Source organism: Doryrhamphus excisus, linkage group LG12, assembly GCF_037039965.1.
Source record: "Doryrhamphus excisus strain RoL-2023G ecotype Guam linkage group LG12, RoL_Dexc_Guam_v1.1, whole genome shotgun sequence".
In the NCBI taxonomy this organism is placed as follows: Eukaryota; Metazoa; Chordata; class Actinopteri; order Syngnathiformes; family Syngnathidae; genus Doryrhamphus; species Doryrhamphus excisus.
Genome location: NC_136368.1, coordinates 19,925,053 through 19,941,262, shown reverse-complemented (window position 1 = coordinate 19,941,262; position 16,210 = coordinate 19,925,053). Strand labels below are relative to the sequence as shown.

The window sequence follows — 16,210 nt, the reverse complement described above, 5'->3', positions numbered from 1 at the left end:
CTCTTACTGCTTTAGAGAGACTCTCCATCAAGCATTTGAAGATGCAGCAGCTCCAGCATGCAAAGGGTTGGAGGACCTGAGGGACCCTGAGTCTAATTTGCTTGTAACCTAAAAAATAGAGCAGATAATAGTGCAGTTCAGAGAGGCAGCCAATTCCCCTGTTCTCCTCCATCTTCAAGATATTCCATTTCAAATATCAAACTGCCGGCATCAAAAAAAAAAAAAAAACGAAAAGGGCCTTTGACTGAGTGAAAATTGGATGTAAGGGGAAACATAAAGAAGAGAAAGATACCACTTGATACGTTTGAAAGCTTATCTTCTGTATATTATTCATAATGTAAACGTGTTGACATTGTATTTCTTGGTATTCAAATGAATTCAATTAGTCCAATGTTATATTTCTTATATACCACAGAAACACACAAAGCTAATCATGTTTTCCCCCAAATATTACAATATTTATTAGTAATATTTATTTATAATATTTATATACTGTATAATATAATATACTGTTATTACAGTAAAAAGTACGGGTGTCACAAGAGAAAATTGTGCATTATTGTGCATTATTTTCAGTTCCACAGAACAACGGCATGAACGGAGTGAGCCTTTTGTCATACACTCTCTTTGTCTCTTGGGTGGAGGCGGGGCCAAAAGCATACACACATGGTGCAGAAGTGTGTAACATCGTAGAAAAGTACTTTTCTTCAATGTAAAATCCCGTAGACTCAATCTTGTGTATCGTCCCATTCATTCATTCATTTTCTACTGCTTATCCTCACAAGGGCCGCGGGGTGTGCTGGAGCCTATCCCAGCTGTCTTCAGGCAAGAGGCGGGGTAAACCCTGGACTGGTGGCCAGCCAATCACAGGGCACATATAGACAAACAACCATTCACACTCTTATTCATACCTATGGACAACTTGGAGTGGCTAATTAACCTAGCATGCTTTTGGAATATGGGAGGAATTGAACCCTGGTCTCCTTGCTGTGAGGTCTGCGCGCTAAGCACTCAACCGCCGTGCCGCCGTGTATCGTCTCATCTTCTCAAATAACATCGTTTTTTTAGAATTAGCATCATTATCGTAATTTGCACTTATTTCTAGCTAGTGCATGTGAGTGACAGGAAGAAAAGCTCTGACCGAAAGTCGTTTGGCGCCATTTTTTGGGTGTCCAATAAGTGTGTTTGTATTTAAATATCATCAGGGGCAGCAAGGCGGCGAGTGGTTAGCGCGCAGACCTCACAGCTAGGAGACCAGGGTTCGATTCCACTCTCGGGCATCTCTGTGTGGAGTTTGCATGTTCTCCCCGTGCATGCGTGGGTTTTCTCCGGGTACTCCGGTTTCCTCCCACATTCCAAAAACATGCTAGGTTAATTAGCCACTCCAAATTGTCCATAAGTATGAATGTGAGTGTGAATGGTTGTTTGTCTATATGTGCCCTGTGATTGGCTAGCAACCAGTCCAGGATGTACCCCGCCTCTCGCCCCAAGACAGCTGGGATAGGCTCCAGCACCCCCACCGCAACCCTTGTGAGGAAAAGCAGTAGAAAATGAATGAATGAATGAATGAATATCAACATCAGCATAAAAAAGAAAGCACGTGGTATTGGAAGCAGACAGAACGTCAATATTGACAGGACACTTGTGTGTGTTCTTGTCAGTCGTCTTGTGCTTTATTGCTTTGTCCTTGCTGCCTTTGCAGCCTTTCTCTCCTCGCAGTGGTCCATGCTGACATTAGCCTTCAATCCACGATTAAGGCTTGCTAATTACAGCCGCCCACTCCCCAGGGGAGGAAAATAGAGCTATGGTTCTTCAGGAAAAAGAAAAATGTTTGTGATTTAAAACTGAAAGCTTTAAAAAAAAAAAAAAAAAAAAAAAACCTGAGGATTTATGACGGACAAACTTTGTTTTCTTGTTTGACGCATTTGCATAGTGGAAGCGTTGATTGCTGTGCGTGGCGTAATGGTTTCATTGCTCACTGTCAGCCTGGCGGACATGTTTGTTTGTAAATGCAATCAAACGCTGAGGTGATGAAGCATGAGTGATGACATTTTGCTCGGGCTCTGCTTTGCCTCTGGCTCGTGGAGACTGTGTCGTAGGCCTGCTTTACTAAACATTTAAAGGTCAAAATGGCTGTTTATCCAATATATAAGGTACATCGGGACCTCGGTTTTCGTTAATTATTTGTTCCAAAACGTCAGCTGAAAACCGAAATGTACATTGAACATGTATTTCCCAAAGGAAATAATATGAATGAATATAAAATATCCATTTTCCATCCAATCCATACATTTTCTATGCCGTTTATCCTAATGTATGCTGGAGCCTATCCCAGCTGAGTGTTTTCTATGTAAAAAAAAAATTCAAATAACCTACCAATATAATGTAATGTAATTTAATGTATTTCATTTTGTTCCTAATTGAACTATTATGTCACTATTATATCAAATGACATCAAACTATAATTATATATATGTATATGGACACATAGATTAGTAGCAATTATGAACAATCATTTGGTAATGCTTTTTAATGAGAACATAGCGATTACGGTACATATTGAAACCAGACCAGTCTTTCCTGAGCAATGATAGATTCCTGGCGGTTTAATAGGATCCATAAAAAATAACTCAATTCTATTTATAGCCTCACACTATAGCAAATGACTGTTTTTATACAAAGCTCATTATAAGAGAGCACTTCTGTTCACATCCAACCAAGTGGTTCTAATGAAAGCAGATTAAAGAGGATTTGTTTACAGGGTCATTTACCTGTAGAGACAACGCTAATTAGCAACTGTTTCACTCACGCTATCAGACGCCATCATGAACTTGGGAAAGGGGCACTTCAGACAAATGACTTTTGAAAAAAAAGAATATATATATATAAATAATAATATAAAAATAATATAATATATAAATAATAAATACATATTAATAAAAATAAACACATACATTTCTGTGATATATGTAAATATAAATATATAAAAACATGAATATAAATATTTAATATAATTATATATATAAATGCATACATGAAAATAATATATAAATAATAAATAAATATTAATAAAACTAAATACATACATTTCTGTGATGAATGCAATATGAATATGAATATAAAAACATTAAAATATTTAATATAATTAAAATATGAATATTTTATTAATATATATGTTATATATAAATAATAATATAAAAAATATAATATATAAATAATAAATACATGTTAATAAAACTAAATACAGACATTTCTGTCATAAATGTAAATAAAAATAAATATATAAATATTTAATATAATTAAAATATAAATACATAAATAAAAATAATATATAAATAAAAATAAATATTAATACAAATAAATACATACATTTCTGTAATAAATGTAAATATGAATATAAATATCGACAAATATTCATATTTAAAATATTAAAATATGAATATTTATTAGTATATATAATGTAAACATAATAATATAAAAATTAAAATAATAAATACATATTAATAAGAATACATACATACATTTCTGTCATAAATGTAAATATAAATATATAAAAATAAATATATAAATATTTCATATAAATAAAATATAAATATATAAACACAAATAATATAGAAATAAAAAATAAATATTAATGAAAATAAATACATACATTTCTGTGATAAATGTAAATATAAAAATTTAAATATTTAATATAATTAAGATATGAATATTTAATTTTTTTATATGTATATATATAAATAACCTGGCTATGTGTCTCTCCTGTCTATCACAGCACAGAAAAATTCATTCATTTGTAATCATTTGTAATAATGGACTAATAAAGTATTTTATCATTTATTTCATTTTTTAAAAGTATCTGCATCGATATTGGCGATACTAATCCTGTATTTACGTGGTATCGGATCTATACCAAATCTAGCAGTATCGCACACCACTAATGAACACTACAGCTTTGATAAATCTTCATCATACTCTGTCGGGAAATGAAAGCAAAACGAGGAGGTTTGCCTATGCCCTTAATATTATTGGCTAGTTCAAGGATAGAAACTCGCGATTAAAAACACCTCCAAAACAAAACAATACGCCAGCGACTAACAAAAAAAGCCCCATCTTACTAATAATGTCATGCCCTGCAAGAAGCTCAATGCCGGCTGTAATAAAAGCCGGCGTCGTGCAATAAAGTGTCTTATTATTCATGGCTTAGCATACTAAGGAACTGCTATAACTAAAAGGTCAAACTAAAAACTAGTGGATGACAGGCCTTCATTGGCGTTCGCCAGACTATTGTCTGATGATAGAGAGGAAGACTCAACCCACGAAAAACATGACCCTTGTCCACCATTAGGTCCAGCCTGCATGCCTTTCAAAATATGGCCTGTATAGTATATGGATGTAATTATCTTTGTTATGTTTCATACCGCCGTGTGTATGTGGACTACAGCAGGAAGAAGACATTTTAGTACTTAGCGTCGCTGCAATGATGGCTCACAGCTAGGAAACCCGAGTTCAATTCCACCCTCGGCCATCTTTGTATGGAGTTTGCATGTTCTCCCCGTGCATGCGTGGGTTTTCTCCGGGTACTCCGGTTTCCTCCCACATTCCAAAAACATGCTAGGTTAATTAGCGACTCCAAATTGATATTGGTATGAATGTGAGTGTGAATGGTTGTTTGTCTATATGTGCCCGGTGATTGGCTGGCCACCAGTCCGGCGTGTACCCTCGCCTTTAGCCCGAAGATAGCTGGGATAGGCTCCAGCATCCTTTGCGACCTTGGTGAGGATAAGTGGTAGAAAATGAATGAATGAATGAATGTTTGATACCGTGGCTGCGGTGTTTGAGTGGTTAGGACGCAGGCCTCACAGTTAGGAGACCCGAGTTCAATTCCACCCTCGGCCATCTCTGTGTGGAGTTTGTGGGTTTTCTCCGGGTACTCCGGTTTCCTCCCACATTCCAAAAACATGCTAGGTTAATTAGCGACTCCAAATTGTCCATAGGTATGAATGTGAGTGTGAATGGTTGTTTGTCTATATGTGCCCTGTGATTGGCTGGCCACCAGTCCAGGGTGTACCCCGCCTCTCGCCCAAAGACAGCTGGGATAGGCTCCAGCGCCCCCCGCGACCCTCGTCAGGAAAATATGTGCCCTGTGATTACCGTGTATACCGCCTCTAGCCCAAAGATAGCTGGGATAGGCTCCAGCATCCTTCGCGACCTTGGTGAGGATAAGCGGTAGAAAATGAATGAATCAATGTTTGATACCGCCGTGTGTACCAGCCTGTGGCTTATAGCCATGGTGGTCGAGTGGTTAGGACGCAAGCCTCTCAGCGAGGAGATCCACGTTCAATTCCACCCTCGGCCATCTCTGTGTGGAGTTTGTGGGTTTTCTCCGGTTTCCTCCCACATTCCAAAAACATGCTAGGTTAATTAGCGACTCCAAATTGTCCATAGGTATGAATGTGAGTGTGAATGGTTGTTTGTCTATATATGTGATTGGCTGGCAACCAGCTATCTTCTAGCTCGAAGATAGCTGGGATAGGCTCCAGCATCCTTTGCGACCCTTGTGAGGATAAGCGGTAGAAAACGAATGAATTAATTGTTTGCATTACCGAAAATGGTTTTGATTTGGGGTTCTCCATTCGATAGCCACCGATCGCTATCAGCCGATTTGACTAAAAAAACATGCCGCAAAAAATGTCTCACTGCGGTATCGGCTTCATAAAACCCTGATGGGATGATTCTTTCCTGCATTGTCACTTTAAAATGAAACTTAGTGACATGTAAACATGAAAACGAATCATTCTGGTGTCACTCGGTGGGAGCAGACTGCATGACGCACACTCGGCAGGCAAGGTGGAGGGCCAGGCTACAGCAATTTATGAAGGTAGGTGCAGGTGTTTTTCATAAAATTCTCTGCCCGTCCTCTGTTGAAATAAAAAATATATTGCAGCTCGGTCCAGCATAAACATACTCACACACACACACACACACACACTTTTCACTCAACTGTCAATACAGTTTGTTTACCCATTTAGCACCACTGAAGCCACTATTGGTTTATTATTTCTACTCCTGTGTGTCGGCCCTCCGTGCTCTGCATGACTGAGACACAGAAAGCTAGCTTCACTGGGATGGGATTAAGAGTTCGGCTCGGTGCATTCCCAGATATCCCATCTCCACGCACACATACGCTATATGCAAATTTATCTCTTTTCAGAGCAGTCAGATTGGGGACACGGTTGCCCACTCCATCCCAGGAAACATCTTCAATGCCAGAAAACACACATCAAAACTAAACAAAAGATTTTTTTTTCCCTCTCCCAAAACACAGTTTTGTTTCCCAGTTTGTCCCACAGTGAGGGATGCAATGGTTTGCCAGGCTGTATATAAATGTTGGAGAAGGAGGAGATGCTTACTGTGTTATTATTATTATTATTATTAATATTATTATGATTAATAGTAATTCTCACATGAAAAAAGTTTTTGTTTTCAACAATTAATGCCACTCTGCTCTGAGCAAGCGTTCACTGAGATTACTTAAAAAAAAAAAAAAAAAACTTGTTTGATAAATAAATATGCAAATAACTACCCTCCTCACGGAGCTAGCATTTTCATCCCGAGAATAATAATGGTTTGAAAATCAACTTGTATGATAATTATATTTGGGTGCTACGTCTCTTTTTGTTTGGCAAAAAAAAAAATATTTGGAACATTACTCGTGTGAACTGTTGAGTGATGCCCAAATTAAACTGCAGCAACCACACGGGCTGTTTTTTTTTTTTTTTTTTTGGACGGCAGAAACTGTCAGAATAACAAAAACACACACACACATGCGGCATGGCGGTTCATTAAAGTATTAGAAATAACTTTGAATAATAACACATGATGAGGGTCCATCCGTATTATAGAATACAAAGGTATTATAAATGGTATTTAGACAGTGAAATACACAGAGTTGCTGCAGTACGCAACTCTTTAAATTATTATTATTATTTATTCAAAATAATTTAAATTATTTGTTCAAATTACTGTTTACGCTGTACATTGTTCATATCTGATGTCATCTATTTATTCTCTACATTATTATTTATTATTATACCTACCTACCTACCTCCCTACCTACCTACCTACCTACCTACCTACCTACCTCCCTCCCTACCTACCTACCTACCTACCTACCTACCTAACCTACCTACCTACCTACCTACCTACCTCCCTACCTACCTACCTACCTACCTACCTACCTAACCTACCTACCTACCTACCTACCTAACCTACCTACCTACCTACCTCCCTCCCTCCCTACCTACCTACCTACCTACCTACCTACCTACCTACCTACCTCCCTACCTACCTACCTACCTACCTACCTACCTAACCTACCTACCTACCTACCTACCTACCTAACCTACCTACCTACCTACCTACCTACCTACCTACCTCCCTCCCTACTTACCTACCTACCTACCTACCTACCTACCTACCTACCTACCTCCCTACCTACCTACCTACCTACCTACCTACCTACCTCCCTACCTACCTACCTACCTACCTACCTCCCTACCTACCTACCTACCTACCTACCTACCTACCTAACCTACCTACCTACCTACCTACCTACCTACCTAACCTACCTACCTACTTACCTACCTACCTACCTACATAACCCACCTACCTCCCTCCCTACCTACCTACCTACCTACCTACCTACCTACCTAACTACCTACCTACCTACCTACCTACCTACCTACCTACCTACCTACATAACCCACCTACCTACCTCCCTCCCTACCTACCTACCTACCTACCTACCTACCTACCTACCTACCTACCTACCTACCTACCTACCTACCTAACTACCTACCTACCTACCTACCTACCTAACCTACCTACCTACCTACCTACCTAACCTACCTACCTACCTACGTACCTACCTACCTAACCTACCTACCTACATAACCCACCTACCTTCCTCCCTTCCTCCCTCCCTACCTACCTCCCTACCTACCTACCTACCTACCTACCTACCTACCTACCTACCTACCTACCTACCTACCTACCTACCTACCTACCTACCTACCTACCTACCTACCTACCTACCTACCTACCTACCTACCTACCTACCTAACCTACCTACCTACCTACCTACCTACCTACCTACCTACCTACCTACCTACCTACCTACCTACCTACCTAACCTACCTACCTACCTAACCTACCTACCTACCTACCTACCTACCTACCTACCTACCTACCTACCTACCTCCTTACCTACCTACCTACCTACCTCCCTACCTACCTACCTACTTACCTACCCACCTACCTACCTAACCTACCTACCTACTTAACCTACCTACCTCCCTACCTACCTACCTACCTACCTACCTACCTACCTCCTTACCTACCTACCTACCTACCTCCCTACCTACCTACCTACTTACCTACCCACCTACCTACCTAACCTACCTACCTACTTAACCTACCTACCTCCCTACCTACCTACCTACCTACCTACCTACCTACCTACCTACCTACCTACCTACCTACATACCTACCTACCTACCTACCTACCTAACCTACCTACCTACCTACCTACCTACCTACCTACCTACCTACCTACCTCCCTCCCTCCCTCCCTCCCTACCTACCTACCTCCCTCCCTCCCTCCCTCCCTACCTACCTACCTAACCTACCTACCCAACCTACCCAACCTACCTATCTCATCCAGAAGGGCTAGGGGTGTGTACGAGCTGTAAGGTGCTTGTCACTGCCGTCCTTCCATAGAGAGAGCAAGCCAGCTCCATGTGAAGACGCTTTTTAGCAGCAAGTGAAATGCAGTATTTTCTATTTTCAGGCTCTGCCGGCTGAACAAATGAATTTGACTGCCAAGATGGATTTCCCTGGAGAGGAATCGGACGCATGTACTTAATATACAATAAAAAGTAAGACCATAAATTAATATAAATTATAAATTAAAGAATGGGACGAGAAGCATTTTAAAGCAAATAAATACAAATAATAGCTTTTTTTCTGCATACTGTTGCTTTAAGGAAGTGGTTCTGTTGCCTATTTTTAGCCCATTTTTGGGCACCCTTCCACCGCTGCTCAATAAGGGAATCCATTTTGAGTGTACAAAATATACTTGACGTTGGAAGCTTTCCATTTGATTTGTTTAATGTGGACGCCAATGTCTTGTGTCAACTTGAGGTTAGCTTTTTTATGTACTTTTGTGTCTGATATCGACTCAACAAGCTTTTCCTAATGGAAAGGCAATGTATGTGTTGTATTTGATTTAATATCATACATCATACATTATCATCATCATCGAAAATACATGAGGTTTTCTTCATTTGCATGCTTTCATATTCAAGCAGCGCAATGTTGATCATAATGTCAGACTAATGGCCAATAACATTATGAATATTTGATGTAAACAAACCCCACACTATGATCATATTATAGCATATTATGTATATATATACAGCATATACGGAGATCCATTTAAAACACTTTAGATGTAACTAAAATTAAAAATTAAAGTGCTTTAAAAAAAAGCATCACTTTTAACCTCAGCATCCTGACATCAACATATTGATACCAGTTAACCTGAACTGACCCACTTCAAAATATAATACAGTTTTTCTCCCCTAAAATGGTTTCCCATACCTTTGGCAATCATTTGCACTGTGATGGCAGCCATGTTAATCCACTGTTGATCTACCCTGCGGATCAAGATGCTCCGAAATCAATGATGCCATGAACGCTGTGCCTTCTGGTCTTCATCAGAGCCTTTGCATCTTTCACGGATAATGCAGCTTGATGGCGTCAAAGGAACGTAGAAAATACATATTTAGAAACAACATTCTTTGATTGTGCAGTACATAATGACAACATTTAGTCATATAAGTAGCGACCGGAATTGAGTGTGATGCCCGGGAGAGGCTACGATGCCTTCGTTCATGTAGATGTACCCCCTACAGGCTGTGATTAGCATGGCAGATGACATTGTAGCAACTTGGTTCTGATTAACAGTAGCATTATTGGGAGTTTGTTTTCCTGCATTCATAATGCATAATGCATTCATAATACAATAATATTCATATGAGTGTTCGGCTGTCAACATTGATGCATATTTGAAGTGCCGTGTGAATGTTTCTATTGCCAGGGAATTTACCTTAAAGAGGTTCTGAGAAGAGCCTCAAAATGCAGAAAAAGAAGAAGAAGAAATAGGAGTGAGATAAAAAATGTTTTTGAGTAAGTCATATATTACAAAGTGAATGAGCGTATCAAAAGTTGAAGACCATAACTAAAACCTAATCCCCGCAAAATAGAAATAAATGTAAATGTAAATAAATGTAAATAAAACTTTCCACCACCTTTCAATGTCCCATTTATGCGCCCATGCAAATTCACACAGCCGTTTGACGCCCCTGCACAACCTTAAGCTCCATTATTCCATTGAATCCATTTTTGTCTCATCAAAGAATAAAACTTTCCTCCACCTTTCAATGTCCCGTTTATGTTCTCATGCAAATTCACACAGCCGTTTGACGCCCCTGCACAACCTTAAGCTCCATTATTCCATTGAATCCATTTTTGGCTCATCAGAGAATAAAACTTTCCTCCACCTTTCAATGTCCCATTTATGCTCTCATGCATCAAGAGACTCTTGAAGGAAAAAACACCCCTCCACTGTGCCGTATAGAAAACATCTTGGGGGGAGAGGGGGGGGGGGTCGTGTCCTTGCCATGTCCGGGTTCCATTTTTCCATTTTTGTCTCATCAGAGAATAAAACTTTCCTCCACCTTTCAATGTCCCGTTTATGTTCTCATGCAAATTCACACAGCCGTTTGACGCCCCTGCACAACCTTAAGCTCCATTATTCCATTGAATCCATTTTTGTCTCATCAAAGAATAAATCTTTCCTCCACCTTTCAATGTCCCGTTTATGTTCTCATGCAAATTCACACAGCCGTTTGACGCCCCTGCACAACCTTAAGCTCCATTATTCCATTGAATCCATTTTTGGCTCATCAGAGAATAAAACTTTCCTCCACCTTTCAATGTCCCATTTATTCACCCCTCCACTGTGCCATATGGACAACATCTTGGGGGTAGGGGTGGCGGTGGGTCGTGTTCTTGCCATGTCCGGGTTTCATTTTTGTCTCATCAGAGAATAAAACTTTCCTCCACCTTTCAATGTCCCGTTTATTCACTGTGTGAATTTGCATGAGAACATAAATGGGACATTGAAAGGTGGAAGAAAGTTTTATTTTCTGATGAGACAAAAATGGAACCCGGACATGGCCAGGACACGACCACCCACCCCCCAAGATGTTTTGATGTTTTTTTTGATGTTTTTGATTTATGCTCTCATGCAAATTCACAGTGGAAAAAATGGGACATTGAAAGGTGGAGGAAAGTTTTATTCTCTGATGAGACAAAAATGGAACCCGGACATGGCCAGGACACGACCACCCACCCCCCAAGATGTTTTGATGTTTTTTTTGATGTTTTTGATTTATGCTCTCATGCAAATTCACACAGTGAAAAAATGGGACATTGAAAGGTGGAGGAAAGTTTTATTCTCTGATGAGACAAAAATGGAACCCGGACATGGCCAGGACACGACCACCCACCCCCCAAGATGTTTTGATGTTTTTTTTTGATGTTTTTGATTTATGCTCTCATGCAAATTCACACAGTGAAAAAATGGGACATTGAAAGGTGGAGGAAAGTTTTATTCTCTGATGAGACAAAAATGGAACCCGGACATGGCCAGGACACGACCACCCACCCCCCAAGATGTTTTGATGTTTTTTTTTGATGTTTTTGATTTATGCTCTCATGCAAATTCACACAGTGAAAAAATGGGACATTGAAAGGTGGAGGAAAGTTTTATTCTCTGATGAGACAAAAATGGAACCCGGACATGGCCAGGACACGACCACCCACCCCCAAGATGTTTTGATGTTTTTTTTTGATGTTTTTGATTTATGCTCTCATGCAAATTCACACAGTGAAAAAATCGGACATTGAAAGGTGGAGGAAAGTTTTATTCTCTGATGAGACAAAAATGGAACCCGGACATGGCCAGGACACGACCACCCACCCCCCAAGATGTTTTGATGTTTTTTTTTGATGTTTTTGATTTATGCTCTCATGCAAATTCACACAGTGAAAAAATGGGACATTGAAAGGTGGAGGAAAGTTTTATTCTCTGATGAGACAAAAATGGAACCCGGACATGGCCAGGACACGACCACCCACCCCCCAAGATGTTTTGATGTTTTTGATTTATGCTCTCATGCAAATTCACACAGTGAAAAAAACGGGACATTGAAAGGTGGAGGAAAGTTTTATTCTCTGATGATACAAAAATGGAACCCGGACATGGCCAGGACACGACCACCCACCCCCCAAGATGTTTTGATGTTTTTTTTTGATGTTTTTGATTTATGCTCTCATGCAAATTCACACAGTGAAAAAATGGGACATTGAAAGGTGGAGGAAAGTTTTATTCTCTGATATTACAAAAATGGAACCCGGACATGGCCAGGACACGACCACCCACCCCCCAAGATGTTTTGATGTTTTTTTTTGATGTTTTTGATTTATGCTCTCATGCAAATTCACAGTGAAAAAATGGGACATTGAAAGGTGGAGGAAAGTTTTATTCTCTGATGAGACAAAAATGGAACCCGGACATGGCCAGGACACGACCACCCACCCCCCAAAATGTTTTGATATTTTTGATTTATGCTCTCATGCAAATTCACACAGTGAAAAAATGGGACATTGAAAGGTGGAGGAAAGTTTTATTCTCTGATTCTGTAGACCCTCATCTGGGTGGTAAGGGCTGGCTTTTTCAACATTTATTCTCTGTGTGAATTTACACGAGAGCATAACTATACTTCTTTGTATTTGGACATGAATGCTTTGTTTTTCAGCAGCCATATAGGTAAAAAAAAACCATACTTCCTGGTGGCGTTTAAAGGCAGTAAAACAGATGAGTTGTTTACTGGTTTATTTCCCTCCACTTTTCACCGCACCAGTAAATGCATGGTAGCTTAATTCCAGTCCACATTTTGTGTGCCGCTTTGCATTGCCTGAGCATCTGATGTACAGCGTCTCCACGCAGCTCAGTCTCTCCCCCTCCTTTGCTCGCTCACACAGCATTTGCACTTGAACGCAGCACGCCGGGCTCCGTCTGCAAGTTGACAAAAGACAGCGGGAAATAAGGACTCGTCTTTGGATCCATGTGGCATCTCCATGCGAGCCATCCTTCTTGAGGTTCATGGGGGGTCTCTTAATGAGTCACCCTCTGCTGTCTTTTAAAGACCTTCTCCCCCCCCCCCAGGGAAATGTGCAGCTTGCCGTTAATTGAGTAAAGGTCCAAGGCGTCAAGTGCAGGTGGCTCCCCACTTCCAGGGGCGGTTGTTGTTTTTAAGACACTGCAGAGAAGCTTCTGGATCTTCGTCCAAGTCCACAATGCTGAGACTGGAGACTCTCCTTTGCACTTTTTCCGCGCTGTGTTTTGCAGCCAAAGCGGAGCTGAAAGCGCGGAATTGCAGCGAAGTGCGGGAGGCTTTTGCAGCCAAGGGCTTCAGCTTCTCGCATGTTCCTCTCCAGGAGATCCCAGGTAATCTTCTACCTGCTACATTTTAAATGCACCGACGCTGCTTGTTTGTGTAAATAGGCGTGAAAAACGTTCATGCTGTGCTATTGTTCTGTGGGGATGGAGGAACCACTTGTTCAATTTCCAAGGGGGGATACCAAAGTTTAAACTCCAGACTGTTTGAAATGGACTAACAAATAATAACAATCATATCCCAAAAAGTATGCTTTTAATATTACAGCAATGACCTATAAATGATTGAAAAGGGTTTAATAAAAGAGCAAAAAAATGACATAATATTCCAATAATATATATATTTTTTGCAATAACAAGTACAGATATAAGAGTTAATATAATATGACACAAACAAAACAGAATTTGACAAGAAAAAAAAAATTAAGAATAAAGTTGGACTAGTACAAGGTACTGTTAATTTAATATGAACTGTGTACAAAGTTGTACTATTCTCTGACTGGAATTGTACTCATTTTTACAAAAATACAATGGTAGTATTACAATAAAAGGTCAGAATATTAAAAGAAGATCCATCCATCCATTTTCTATGCCGCTTATCCTCACTCGGGTCGCAGGGGGGTATATGCTGGAGCCTATCCCAGCTGACTTCACACGAGAGGCGGGGCACACCATGGACTAACCTTCTATTTGTGTTTTTAGAAAAATATTTACATGTAAATAAACTTGTGCTAAAAATAATAAAAATAATACTATTTAAAAAAAAAAAAAAATCATACATTCATTTTCTACCGCTTTTTCCTCACGAGGGTATGCTGGAGCCTATTCCAGCTGACTTCAAGCGAGAGGCGGGGTAGACCCTGGACTGGCAGTACAAGAATAACCTTCTATTTGTATTTTTAGAAAAATATTTCCATGTAAATAAACTTGTGCTAAAAATAATAAAAAATTATACTATTAAAAAAATCAATTATGTAAATATATTTCACAATCATGATAAAAATATGACTTAAATTTTACAGAAAAAAAATTAAATATCTTAAATATTTGTGTCAATTTGGTGTCAATGTCAATTTGTGTGGGAATTAGCGGTTATTCAGGATTAATCAGAGTTAATCTGAAGGTTGGGCCCAAGATGCAGTGATGAGGTGACGGTGAAATTCTTGATCAGGCCAACAAAAGATGTCTCGAAGGTACAACAAGGTCAAAGGCCAGTATGGGAAAAAAGTCACAGACGAGCACAAATGGGGGGTGCTAAACTCAAACTGGCAACCGCGGCTAGTCGCTGATTAGCTGCGGTGATTAGCAATTGGGCCCAGGTGTGTCTGGTTGCCCCGCCCAGGATGGGAACAACAGTTGAGGACAGCACAACAAAACACTGACGTACTAGTCAACATTGTGACTCAATCAATGATCTTTCTGTTATGCATTTGCTTCATCATCTCTTTTTGCTTTTCGTGCAAAAAAAAAAAGTAAAAAACGTATAAATATGTATTTAAGAGCAAGCGTTCAGGTTTAGAAAAACGTATAAATCTTTGGTAGCAAATGAGTTAATTATTCAAGCTGCTCTGTAATTGAACATGGCCTGATATGACTCAAAACATATGCATATTTAAGCTAATGTGGCATATTTTAGCCTAAATTTTTAAGCATATAAATGATTAAATAACTGAAATCCCCAAATAAGGCATTCAAAAAACACATTCAATTCCACCATTGATGATATGTAGTATTCTACACTGGTCAGTAGGTGTCAGTGCTGTAGAATGTTGGGTGAGACACACAAGCACCAGACTTGATTCCCATAACAACAGGCTTTTATTGCAGGTTTGATTTTATTTTACAAAACACGGGCTTACTGACCAACATTTTAACATTAAAATTTTGGGGTAATATGGGAGTAAAGAGGACTATAGGGGTGTTATTTCATGCTTAGAGGGCTCTAAAACTGTATTAAAAGGTCAAAAAATATTTCCTTTGTATAAAGGGAATTATTCTGGAACAAATTAACAGTGATAAACAAGGGATTAATGTAACTTTATTCTTGTCGTATTATAACTATATTCCAGGAACTTTTCTTTCCTGTAATTTGACCATGTCTTTTTCATTCCATTGCGTCCTTAATGCTCATTGGTAGATGTTAGAGGTCAACATTTCCATCTTTATGTCCTTAAATAAAACATGCCAGTTAATTATGTACCCTATGAGCTGCTCTACACGACGATAACAATATTTAATCCCAATGTGAAAAGTCCCTCCAGGCGGGGGAAGGCAGGCACCGGCGGCCTGCTGCTCGTTCCAATGCAAAAGCGTGCATAGATAATGGATGATGAATGAATGGTCAGCTAAGCAGATTAACTCCAGTCCGATAGCCAACATTTAGCAACATTGAGGTGGAACTGCGGCTTCCAGTCGGTTAAGTGTCTCCGACCACAAGGGACTCTTTCCACATGATTAAAAAATGCCATAAAACGCAATTAAAGCATGTGTCACAGCCAATTATACTCCATAGCTGACTGATGGACTGACTGTGCGGGTTCCAAAGTGGACGTGTTAGACTTTTCCCAGACTTGAAAGGATATTTTATTTTATATTTAAGTCGACGTTGTCAATGGGTCCCAG

At 39.5% G+C, this 16,210-nt stretch overlaps 1 protein-coding gene across 2 annotated transcripts in view; it reads left to right on the top strand.

The window, feature by feature from the left end:
• Positions 1 to 13,154: 13,154 nt before the first annotated feature.
• Positions 13,155 to 16,210, top strand: part of gpc6b (glypican 6b) — a 91,398-nt gene continuing 88,342 nt past the window's right edge. For both annotated transcript variants that reach the window (XM_058082978.2, XM_058082976.2), the window contains exon 1: positions 13,155 to 13,639. In XM_058082978.2, coding sequence (XP_057938961.2) covers positions 13,489 to 13,639 — 151 coding nt within the window. In that variant the 5' untranslated portion in view covers positions 13,155 to 13,488. The remainder of the gene's footprint in view (positions 13,640 to 16,210) is intronic.